This window comes from Dipodomys spectabilis, unplaced genomic scaffold, assembly GCF_019054845.1.
Source record: "Dipodomys spectabilis isolate Male_0828 unplaced genomic scaffold, ASM1905484v1 ptg000017l, whole genome shotgun sequence".
NCBI classification, from domain to species: Eukaryota; Metazoa; Chordata; class Mammalia; order Rodentia; family Heteromyidae; genus Dipodomys; species Dipodomys spectabilis.
This window is the reverse complement of record NW_024870694.1, coordinates 6,925,796-6,938,015: the sequence shown is the minus strand read 5'-3', so window position 1 is coordinate 6,938,015 and position 12,220 is coordinate 6,925,796. Positions and strand designations below refer to the sequence as shown.

Here is a 12,220-nt window from a genome sequence, read left to right as displayed (position 1 = left end):
CAGTCTTTGCCACAGAGACTCCTGGCTGTGCCATCTGTCTGAGAGATCTGAGAGACAAATGTTACCCACTCTGCCAAGGGTTGTTCTTTAGCCAGTGTGCTGGGAGCTGGGCAGGGAGGAGGGCTGGATGGAGGCTGCATGGAGGTAGTACGGCAGCCGAGGCAGGGCAGGGCAAAGGGCAGACACTTAAACATCCATCAGCCTGGACTCATGGTTCTGCCAATGAAACAATATTTACAAAGCCCTACTATGTTCAGGGCACTTTTGCAGGGTTGTTGATGTAAAAGGAGGCAAGATGAACCAGCCACAGAGCTTGGATGTCTGGTAACCTGTAGCTACCATGTGGAGAGAGACCAATATGTATAGTGGGAAGGATTCATGTACTGGAAGTAAGCATACCTTGGGATCCATCTCCATTCCATCATCCCCCTAGCTGTATTATCTTGAGCATATTAACCTTTTTGAGCTTCAGTTCTCTTAACAGAAAAATAGGGGGAAATTGGTGGAACAAATGATGTTGAATTTAGGCAGAGTTTGTAAGGACTGAGGATGGTATTTGTGACATGCCTAGTCTAGCAAATCATAAGCAGTAGCTAGTGTCTTTATTCCTTTTTTTTTTTTTTTTTAAATCTCCAATCACATTTAGGAGCAGCCCAGCCTCCTGGGTTCTGTGGAGTCTCAGGATCTGTGATGTTGAATGCAGATAGCACTGCCTGGCAATGAATCATGGGGCTAGTGGCTGCTGACAGCTTTTCCCTCATCTCTTGTGTTCTTCTTTAACATTTGTGTTGTTATTAAACATTTCACATATGCCTTGTTCTCAAAGATGTCATAAATCCTTAAAGGCAAACCCAGTGGCCCAAGATTATTTATACCCCACCAGGGAGTCTTACCCAGCTCAAAGTACAAAGTGGTCTGCCGCACAGGACCAATCTTTCAGTTGACTAATTATTTGGCTCAGAAGGAGGTTAGTAAAGAAGAGGTCTGGGGAATGGCTGGATATTTCTATTTTTATTTTTCGTGACAAGGTCTTGCTATGGAGCCCAGGCTGGCCTCAATCTTGCAATCCTCTTACCTCAGTCTCCTCACTGCTGGAATTACAGGTGTGCACCATCATAGTTGGCATGGCATAGGGAATGGGCTTGGAAAATAGATGGAAGGCCAGCTAAGAAAGCTAAGAGAAGAATTTGACTTTAATTCTGTGGCTGTGGGTGCAAAAGTGCTTGTGAAGCAGTGGATGAAGTCTCAGGCTGCATGGAATGGTGTTTTACTATGACCGGTTGGACAGTGGCTAGCAGTCTTGATGTGGGCAGCTGACTCCCAACACAGTTCTGCAGAGGGGACAAGGAGGTTGGTATTGTGTCCAGTGCACACCTACCATGGAGTAAGGTGTCAGGAAGTTGGTTGTATTCTGACACTTTTGTCCTTTCTTGTTTCATGAGTTTGGGATAGGAGCTTGGAATGGATAATGAAATCCTTGCCAGGTGGATCTAAAATTTATAAAAATGCAAAGTCACATTATTACAAGGTTAATAAAATGACACAAGCAGGTATGTGCAGCCAGCATTCATTCCAGGTGTCTGAAAGCTAACTGCCAATCATAATATATAAGAATTTGTACTATTGTGAGATGTGTGCCACGGGGTATTATTGTGTCCTGAGAGAGACATTTCATGCATATGTCTTCATCCTCGCCAAAGCTGGCATGAGGAGGAGGGTGGGTGAGCAGAGAGCAGCCATTAGGCTTCCTCTTCTGATCAGGGAGTTACTTCCAGCTGTCTTCTTCCACTCAGGCAAATCTCAGCATTACAGGGCACAGCCAAGACTCTGGTCTGGCCAAAGACAAGCAGGGCACACATGAGGAACAGCCAAGAGAACGAACCATTGTTGGGTTCCATGAAGCAGTTGCTCAGTGCATGAATCATCTCATTTATCTGTCCAGCAGGCCTTCTGCCCTGTCGTTCAGAGGGTGTCCTGAACATCAGCTCATTCACAGGTCCTCTTGCTTGTCCTGAAAGAGCAGAAAGGTCCATGCTCATTTAGCATCTCCTCTCAGTCAAGCCCTTGGTACTTCCTCAGGGTTAAGTAATCACCATTTGCTCTCAAGCACCAGGATGGCCTTTCCGTACTGGATAGCTCCTATGGTGAGGTGGTCACTGCAGGGAGCTGGAATCTGTCTGCTCACATCTCTACCATCCATCTCCATTCCACCTGCAAGCCCATGGGATAAACCTGTTCACTTTTGTAATGGCTGCTTGAGACAATACAGTTAAAAAAAAATGGTGATTTATTCTTGTCCGGATGGCTCCTTTTATGAAAAGAACTCCAGCTTCTATAGTCAAAAGCAAACTGTAACTCTCTTCAGCCTGGAGCTTTCATTTTCTTAAGTGTGTTCCCCTGTTCTGTTATCTTTGAAGCACCTTTTGGCAGATGAGGGGGTGATCCACTTGAACCAGGATAACAGTGATCCCCTTTAGTTGGTAACAGCAAGAAAGCATAGGCACTATAGTGCGTCTCAAAGGCACCTCGGGCTGAGAGGGGCAGAGACAGGGGCAGGAGCAGCAGGGCAGGAGAATCCGATCTCCTCTTCCTTCTTTGGGGCTTAAACGACACTGGAGAGAATGAGAGGGCCTTAAAGGGGAGGCTGGGGCCAGCCTCCACTCTTCCTTGCTTCTTTTCCTATTCTCTCACTGATTGGAAAAACAAGGCATTTTGTCACTTGGCTCGGGTTCCTGACAAAAGTGGCCCTGGAACAGCAGTTCCCAACTGTGGCTCATCACTGGAGTCACGGAGCATGAGGGTGGGGTACTGTTTACAAGTTCTAGTGTCTGCGCCTCTTCTAGTCCCCAAAGGCCCAGAGGTAGGTAAGCTGTTTGTTCTGTTAGCTTAAGAGTTTTGAAAGGTGCCCAGATTTGCAGTGAAGACTGGGAACAACTTCTCTAGAACTAGTTAGGCCCTGAGGAGTAAGTAGCACAAAGCACCCTGGCTTCCTCCAGAATCTTTTTTTTTTTCTGCTTTAGTCTTATAGAAGCAGAAGCAAGGGGCTGGGAAGGTGGCTCAGTGGTAGAGTGCTTGCCTTGCATGCCTGAGGCCCTGGGTTCGATTCCTCAGCACCACATAAGCAAAAAGAAAAAAAGCCGGAAGTGGCGATGTGGCTCAAGTGGTAGAGCACTAGCCTTGAGCTGAAGAGCTGAGGGACAGCGCCCAGGCCCAGAGTTCAGGCCCCGTGACTGGACCAAAAAAAAAAAAAAAAAAAAAAAGAAGCAGAGGCAAATTTTCTGTCCTTAACTATTTACTGGCTGGTACTTGTTTTTGGTAGGTAGTCGTATCTCTTATTATTATCCATTAGAAGTCATGGCTAATTCTTTCTTGCCTAGTGAATTTACTGTGTTTATCAATAACCCTATCAGTTGCCTCTTAAGTTTGATGTCCCTTTTTGGAGGGTAGGGAGAAATAAACTCAGGTATGGGCTTTGATTTCTGCTCAGTTGAATATCATAGCAGTCTTCTTGGTCTAAACATCTGCTGTTCAGCAGAATCTCAAAGCCATGCTGGCTGGAACTTCTGTGCACATGGATTATATTGAGCCCCATGATGTCTGCTTTGATAGCTTCTGCTGTTGAAACACCATTGGATCAAACTATTAACCCCGGAGGAAAATGGAAGCACACTTTCATTGTATGGCTCACGCAGATTGTCCTTTGAGTGAGTAATGTAGAAACAGCAACAGGTGTTTTGGATCCCTTGGTAGACCAGAGTGTTGTTATTGAGTTTCACTAAGGGTGCCAAGCATCACTTCACTTATATAAGATCATTGGTCTAAGCTACTCAGTGGCACATGCCTTCAATCCCAGCCACTCAAAAGGCAGACATAGGAGGATCACTATTCCAGGCTAGCATCAGGGGAGGGGAAAACTTAGCTAGATTCTACCTCAAAAAGAAGCCTTCAATGGTGGTTCCATGCCTCATATGTGGTGCCCAGCAGGAGGCAGAGGCAGGAGGATTATGGTTTGAGGCCAGCCTTGGCAAAGTTAGTTCAATGAGAGACCCTATCTGAAACACAAACTAAAAGCAACAAGGGATGGGTGGTGGAGCAAGAGGTAGAGGAAAAAAGATCATGAGTTAGCCTAGAACAGAGGACAATATTATTTTCTTCAGCCCCTTCAAGACATCATAAGGCTTCTCACTGAAATTCTTTTATCTCTAGGGCCCATAACCTGTTGAGCATACTGAAAATAAAGAACTCATCTGACAGGAGACTATCTTGAAGTCTCAAGAGAAAAGACAGCATCCATCCTGGAGCCATGCAAAGCTAAACCTGGGGCTCTTGTCTCTATCCCCATATCTGCCAGCATCTTAGGCCCCTTTGGCCAGGGGAAAATCCCTCAGCATGGTTACTTAATGACATGGACTCTCCTAATGGTCACCCCTACCTTCTTTTCAATCCAGATTACCTTCTCAGGTGTATTTTCACACCTGCCCCCTTGCTTTCTATATCCTGTCCAGGAGATCAGGTCACGGAGGGGAAAGCTGAAGGAAGGAGTAAAGAGATCAGGCATCCTGTGGGATGGGCAGTGGTTTCTCTAGGGGTTGGAATGTCCCTTGTTCCATCTCCAGGTTGGATACCCTTCTTTATTTAACAAGGGACAGCCAATCTTAACTCCATAATCCCCACAATAGTCTGTCTTAAAGTCCTGCTAGGGGAAATTAATATTTCTTATTTCAAAATGTAAAGGACACATTATATGATTAAATCAAAAAAGTGAAGGAAGAAAGGAATCCTGGAACATGAGAAGTGAGGGCGTCTGGGGCATGCATTGATGTGTGAACCATTATCTTTTGTTGGCCACTATAGAGAAACCAACTGTGAGATCAGGAAACGGGGGACCTGGGATGTGACCTTCTTCTGGCAGCTGAGCTTATTCATATGCTACCAAGGCACTGGACTCTGCTTTTTTTTCCTACTGAACAGCTCGCACTGTGTACCTTGCACTGTACCCAAGCCTCGCATCTGACCTGGGTTTTTCAGGATGAGCCCACATTCACTTAGGATGTGAAGTTAGATATGACTCCAGCTGTAAGGCAGATGGTGAGAGAAGTTTAGGTCTGGCCCCAGCTCTACCTAGTACAGTTTGTGTGATCTCAGAGGAAAACTAGTCTCTCCTCTCCTTTATACAATAAAAATCCTGCGTTACAAATACCAGTGACTCTCACCTTGGCTCCCTTTTGAATCACCCAGAGTTTTAAAAATCACCCTACCATTCTTGTCCAGGTGGGCTCAGGTATAAGGATATTTAAAGGCTTTTCTGGTGATTCTCATGTGAGCCAAAGTCAAGAATTCTCCCCCCTCCCCCATTTTTTGGTGTCAGTCACAGGTCTTTAGGTCTAGGCACTGTCCCTAAACTTTTGTGATCAAGGCTAGTGCTCTACCACTGTGTTCCACTTCTGTGTGTGTGTGTGTGTGTGTGTGTGTGTGTGTGTGTGTGTGTGTGTGTGTGTGTGTGTGTGTGTGTGTGTAACTGGAGGTAAGAGTCTCATAGACTTTTCAGCCTGGGCTGGCTTCAGACCATGATTGTCAGATCTCAGCCTCCTGAGTACTAGGATTACAGGCATGAGCCACCAGCACCAAGCTGAGAACCACTTTTAAGGTGTTCTCCATCTGTAATCAGAGAATCTGACAATCAGGAGCTCTTTGAATTTTTCTGTGGCCCATATTTCCTGTGGCCCTGTATAAGGACTGTGAAGTGCTCATTCTCGGGGAAAGCAGGTCAGTCTCTTGGTTAAGTTACAGTTTCTGGAGGGTTTATAGACCTTGGTAGCTCTTTGGTTTCCTCTATAAATCTGGAGATGATGATGCACACACTTCACTGGATGCTACATTCATTAATTCATGCTTGTAAAGTGCTTAAAATGATACTGGACACACAGCATGTTATGGGGGGGGCAACTGGATGGGAAGGGGTACCTGGAGGGGTATGTTCAGGTATGTTGTTGAGATGAAGCTGAGACTGGTAAGCCAATGGGCTTGGTTAAGTCTCAGGACCTCCATCTTGGCAGGACATGCCTAGAGGCACGAGACCCATACTGCGGCTGGGATGGGAAGCAGCAGCGTTGCAGCACGCTTGAGGACAGTACCAACATGAGCCTCTGGACCCAGAACATCACAGCCTGTCCTGTGAGAAACCCTTCATGTCCCTTTCCTCTTCAGCCCTTCCCTTCAATCCTAGTATAATTCCCCAAGTCGCCCTCTGGGTCTCTTTCTACCCCGTCCCTGCCCCATATGACAGAGGCCTTTCCCTGTATGTGGGCCTGCAGGTTCGGAATGTGACTCAGGATGGAGGCTTTGGCCCATGGTCATCATGGCAACCATGTGAGCACTTAGATGGAGACAACTCAGGCTCTTGTCTATGCCGAGCCCGATCCTGTGACTCTCCCCGGCCCCGCTGTGGGGGCCTGGAGTGCCTGGGGCCAGCCATCCACATCGCCAACTGCTCCAGGTAGGTGAGGACAGGGCTTGGATGGGTGTGTTTCTAGGGTGTAGAGGGAGAATTGGAGAAATAGGGCATCCCCACCCAGGTGTTTAAATTGAGGAATAGAAAACTGCCCCTGGGAAGTGCTGGGGACTAGACAAGTGACTGATGTCTAAGGCAGGAAACATGTACTCTAGGAGAGTTTTCACACAAGGGGGAGAGAAGTTTCTGCCTCACAGGCCATGGATGCAATGCACTGATGCAAAGAAGAAAGGTTAAGCAGGCATGGTAATCTCTTCCAATGACTAGCTACAATCAGCCTGGTTGTCCAGACTTGAGGTTCAGCATGGGATGGTGGCGGTCCTACAAGCATGACCTTGGCCTACAAGCATGACCTTGGCCAGCACCTACCCATTCTGCATTTCTCTAAGTGTGGATTATAATACCGACCAGAGAGTGATTGAGATGAAAGGAGGTAGGTGTGCAGAATGTTGCATACTGCTCAATGGTCATAGCAACCAACCCATACTTTTAAAGCATCTTTGATGTCATATATGTTCCCTAATGTAACGCTCACAACCACCTCAAGGGGTAGGAATGCAGTCATTTGTCTTAAAGATAAGTATTCTAGTAAGTTATAGAGCCCAATTCTGATCCCTTGAGACAAAGTGGACAAGAGAGAGTAGCATTTGCACGTGCCAGTTCAAGGTTGCATGTTAAGTACTGGCTAATGAAAAAGAGGGAAAAGACAGGTGGCAAGTTGGCAAGGTGCCCAGACCCTCCTCATCTAAAGAGTGTGTTCTTTGCCCTGGACACAGCCTGATGTATGGAAGAGGCTCTCAGTACAGATTCGAGGCATGAATGAACAAACGGATGAATCCCAAGTATGGTTGAGATGATGACCTGGTTAGGAGCTGCTCTTTTCTGTCACTATCTGCTCCTTCCTGAAAACAATACAAAAAGCCATCTGCCCAGATGCAGACCAGATCTAAGGAGCTAGGGCTCAGAGGGGCATCTGTGTCTCCGTCCCCTCCCACCCCACCAGGAATGGGGCGTGGACCTCGTGGTCATCGTGGGCACAGTGCAGTACATCCTGTGGGATTGGCTTCCAGGTCCGCCAGCGAAGCTGCAGTAACCCTGTGCCCCGCCACGGGGGCCGCATCTGCGTGGGCAAGAGCAGGGAGGAGCGGTGAGCTAGCGCGTGGCTGTGCGTGTGCGAGCGTGCGTGCGAGCGTGCGTGTGTGCGTGTGTGTGTGGTGCGGTGGGGGGGGGGGGGTCCCAGACTTCCAGAACCTCCTCGAAGTGAATTCTCAGGGTGACCCAGGTGACTTGTCCTTGCTGGACCAGCTGACCCTGTGACCGCCCCCCCCCCCCAGGGATCTACCCCTCCCTAGAGTGACGCTCCTGCCCTTCCCCCCCCCCCCCAGGTTCTGCAATGAGAACACGCCTTGCCCCGTGCCCATCTTCTGGGCCACGTGGGGTTCCTGGAGCAAATGCAGCAGCAACTGTGGGGGTGGCGTGCAATCGCGGCGTCGGGCGTGTGAGAATGGCAACTCGTGCCCGGGCTGCGGCGTGGTGAGGGTCCCGGGAGGGGGGAGGGGGGTCGTGGGGGTGGGGGAGTGTGGAGACCTCCCCCGCGGGCAGGGGCAGGTCTGCAGGCTCTGGGGCTCTGACACCCCCACCCCACACCCCCCCCCCAAGGAGTTCAAGACGTGCAACCCCGAGGGCTGCCCCGAGGTGCGGCGCAACACGCCCTGGACCCCGTGGCTGCCGGTGAACGTGACGCGGGGCGGCGCGCGGCAGGAGCAGCGCTTCCGCTTCACCTGCCGCGCGCCCCTGCCCGACCCCCACGGCCTGCAGTTTGGAAAGAGGAGGACCGAGACCCGAACCTGCCCGCCCGATGGCTCCGGAGCCTGCGACACCGATGGTACCGCGCAGGACCCTCCCTCCCTGACTGCCTGCGCTGCGGGCCTGGGGGCGCGGGTGGGAAGCGAGGGAGGGGGTGAGGGGTGGCGCGGGATCCCCAGGTGAGACCCCCACCCGGGGCGGGATGGGCCTCCTGGGCCCCCCACCCACCCATCGCTGAGCTCCACCGCTCCCGCCCACCTCCCCAGGTCTGGTGGAGGATCTCCTGCGCAGCGGGAACACCTCCCCGCACACGCTGAGCGGAGGCTGGGCCGCCTGGGGTCCCTGGTCGGCCTGCTCCCGGGACTGCGAACTGGGCTTCCGCGTCCGCAAGAGAACGTGCACCAACCCCGAGCCCCGAAACGGGGGTTTGCCCTGTGTGGGCGATGCCGCTGACTACCAGGACTGCAACCCCCAGGCCTGCCCAGGTAACCCTGTGCCCCAGGGGCGCACAGGCCTGGCCCCAGGACCTCCCCTCCCTGCCCGCACTGCCTTGAGAGCCTCCATCCTCAAATCTTGGCCTCCCCAGTAGTCAGGATTACAGGCGTGAGCCACCAGAGCCTGGCTGGCCAGAGCAGTTCCTTACCCTGACCGTGGAGGACGTGGCTACTCTGGTGGCCATTTCTTAAGCCTGCCTCACTGTTTTCTTTCCCCTAGTGGGTTAAAGAAAGAATTTGGTTTCTCAGTTCCTCTCCCTCCTGGTCTCAGTTGCTGCCTGTATTTCCCTGGCTTCCCCTGGGGACCCTCCCTTCTTGTGGTCTGTTGAGTGGAGATGGGGGCCCTCCTCATGCCATCCACTTGCAGTGCGGGGTGCTTGGTCCTGCTGGACCGCGTGGTCCCAGTGCTCAGCCTCCTGCGGTGGGGGCCACTATCAACGCACTCGTTCCTGCACCAGCCCGGCGCCCTCCCCAGGTGAGGACATCTGTCTGGGGCTGCACACGGAGGAAGCATTATGTGCCACACAGGCCTGCCCAGGTACTGAGTGCGTCCATTAGGGCCGGGGAGCATCGTGGAGCCTCTGGTCCCTAGGAGAGAGCCTGAGGCACTCCACCTCATTCCACCTCCCACCCACAGAAGGCTGGTCACCGTGGTCTGAGTGGGGTGTCTGCACTGAGGATGGAACCCAAAGCCGGAGCCGGCACTGTGAAGAGCTGGTCCCAGGACCCGGGGCCTGTGCTGGCAACAGCAGCCAGAGCCGCCCCTGCCCATACAGTGAGATTCCAGGTAGGTTCTTATGTTAGTAGCTGCTCACCAATGTGCTCTGCCTTTAGTATCCTTCCCTTCTGGAAACTTGTGTCCCTGGGGCTAGGGTCCTAGTGCAGAATGACAGACAAAAGCCACACCTTTATCCCTGGCACACACTTAGGACTTTGGGGCCCTACCTCATGAAAGGGCTGTTCTTCATGGAGGAAGGGCCCCTCATAAAAGAGGGTCTGCCAGTAGACATAGAAGAGGAAAGGCCCCAGACCCACATGCAACTCACTGCTTGACCCACAGCAGCCCAGCAGAGAGCTGTTCCCTCTCCATGCTATCCTAACACTCAATCCACTTGTCTTCCTGCAGTCATCCTGCCTGCCTCCAGCATGGAAGAGGCCACCAGCTGTGCAGGTAAAAAGAGCCACTCCTGAGACTGTCCTTCTACCGTTTCTCCACCCACTCCCATGTCTGGATTCTTCTCACTTAGCTTCAGGCAGCCAAACCTTGGTGGGAGGTAGGGGTCTTCACCTGCTTTGGGCTGTGTGCAAGGAGATCTTGGCAATTCTATCCACGTCCTCCAGCTAAGCCATCAGCAGTCTGTATCTAAGATTGCTACCTCTGACTCAAGCCACAGGCTGTCCTGTGAGAGAGGCCTTTGTGACAGACTGCCTGCCTTCCCTGTTTCTTTTGGCTGGCCCAGAGCCCTGTCTTTTCTTCATGTCCCAGACTCTCCTCTTGCTGTCTGTGTTCCCAAGGAGGCAGTCGAGAACCTACCTTCTTCACAGTGGCTCTTTGTTACCAGACATCTGTTGTCTTCCAGGGTTCAATCTTATCCACCTGGTGGCCACAGGCGTCTCCTGCTTCCTCGGCTCTGGACTCCTGACCTTGGCAGTGTACCTGTCTTGCCATCACTGCCAGCGCCAGTCCCAGGAGTCCACCATTGTCCATCCTGCCACCCCCAACCATCTGCACTATAAGGGCGGAGGCACCCCTAAGAATGAGAAGTACACACCCATGGAGTTCAAGGTGGGAATCCTCTTACATTAGCACAGAGCAGGGTGAAGAGTCGTGGCATAATGGAATGGCATCTGGAATGTTCCTTCACAAGCTGGCTAGGCTTAACCCCCTTTCCTATCTCTCCCTTCATTCCTTTCTCTCTGGTTCCTTCTTCCTCAAACAGACCCTGAATAAGAATAACCTGATTCCTGATGACAGAGCCAACTTCTACCCACTGCAGCAGACCAATGTATACACGACCACCTACTACCCCAGCCCGCTGAACAAGCCCAGCTTTCGGTCCGAGGCCTCACCTGGACAGCGGTGCTTCCCCAACAGCTGATCCTACCATCCTGGGACTTGGGCTCCTTGCCTTTCCAAGGCACAGAGCAGTGGAGATCGGACAGTCACTTTGGTTTTCTCCCTCTGTACTGGGCCAAAAACTTGTTGCCTGGCCTGTGGAGATCCCATCAGCGTCAGAGAGCTCTGGCTGTTGGTGACCATGGGGGAGAGGACTGACTTCAGGCTGGCATATGGCTGTGGACCCAGCTCAGCCCAGGTCTCTCATGGCCTCGTTGTGACCCACCATCAGGCTCACCCTCCCCTGCCACATCTGAGCTGTGGACTTTCTGGGCCTGTGAAGAATTGGAGAATAGAGTTGGCAGGAGGGCAGCCTCTTAGATTGAGGTTGGAAATGACTTCCAGGGGCATCATCAGCCAAATCCCCCCCTCTGGCTGACCCCAAGAAAGGCCTGAGATGGATCCAGCTCGTCTCTGATGGAACTAAATAAACGGCTCAGTAACTCTGGACCTCTGCCCAGGGATGGACCATTGTGGTGCTGAGCCATGTGGCACAGGGGACCAATGCGGGTCCAGATTGTCCACCTCTTCCTAGTAATCTGTATGTCACCCAAGGATTTTCCTCTGGTCAGAGGAAATGAGAATTGGGAACTGGAGATAAGACTCATCTTTGCCAAGAAGCCCTTTAATCTGGCCTGGAACAAACATTAGCCTCATGCTCCAAATGCTTGAAAGGTAACCCAAGAGGAAGGAAGGCTAAGACCCTAGGAGGCAGAGTCTGGCCTCCATTTCTCAATGGAGACTCTATTCCAGTTGCTGCTCACCAGAGTTGTTGGCTGAGACCTGACTGGGAGTTTTTGCTGGCCCCTCATCTATTCAGGAAGACACAAACACACACACACACACACACACACACACACACACACACACACACACACACACACACCATCTGCTGCAGCAACAGAAAGGATGTTAAGCTGTGGCATTATTAATTAAAGATGATATCCAGTCTCCGAATGTAACTGTCTTGGTGCATATGTGTGTGGGCCCCTCTTGGCACAATGTAGTCCATCTGAGCAATACCCTGGGGTAACAGATGGTTTCTCAAGGTGGAGGAAATGATCCAAGTTGAGTCTGACTTTAATAGAGGATTTCATCCCATGTGTGGGTTTATATGCATGTATACACATTTTGCCCTAGTCCCTTTTCAGAAAAGTTGGGGATAAACAGATTTGTAAGTGGAGACCCAAGATATACCAACAGCAACACAACAGGAGAGATTTGTACCTGTTTCCAGAGCAGTGGGTCTTGGCAACAACTTTAGGGTGAAGACGGAAGAATGTAGCAGAAGAG

General features: G+C 51.2%; 1 protein-coding gene across 2 annotated transcripts in view; it reads left to right on the top strand.

Annotated features, from left to right (window-relative positions):
• Positions 1-11,754, top strand: part of Sema5b (semaphorin 5B) — a 44,526-nt gene extending 32,772 nt beyond the window's left edge. The window contains exons 11-21 of one of the 2 annotated variants that reach the window (XM_042668675.1): positions 6,057-6,174; positions 6,315-6,496; positions 7,515-7,658; positions 7,897-8,044; positions 8,171-8,396; positions 8,584-8,802; positions 9,179-9,349; positions 9,449-9,598; positions 9,938-9,982; positions 10,392-10,597; positions 10,752-11,754. In XM_042668675.1, coding sequence (XP_042524609.1) covers positions 6,057-6,174; positions 6,315-6,496; positions 7,515-7,658; positions 7,897-8,044; positions 8,171-8,396; positions 8,584-8,802; positions 9,179-9,349; positions 9,449-9,598; positions 9,938-9,982; positions 10,392-10,597; positions 10,752-10,910 — 1,768 coding nt within the window. In that variant the 3' untranslated portion in view covers positions 10,911-11,754. Of the gene's footprint in view, positions 1-6,056; positions 6,175-6,314; positions 6,497-7,514; positions 7,659-7,896; positions 8,397-8,583; positions 8,803-9,178; positions 9,350-9,448; positions 9,599-9,937; positions 9,983-10,391; positions 10,598-10,751 lie in introns of both variants that reach the window. The other variant, XM_042668674.1, reaches the window with a different exon arrangement.
• Positions 11,755-12,220: the final 466 nt, after the last annotated feature.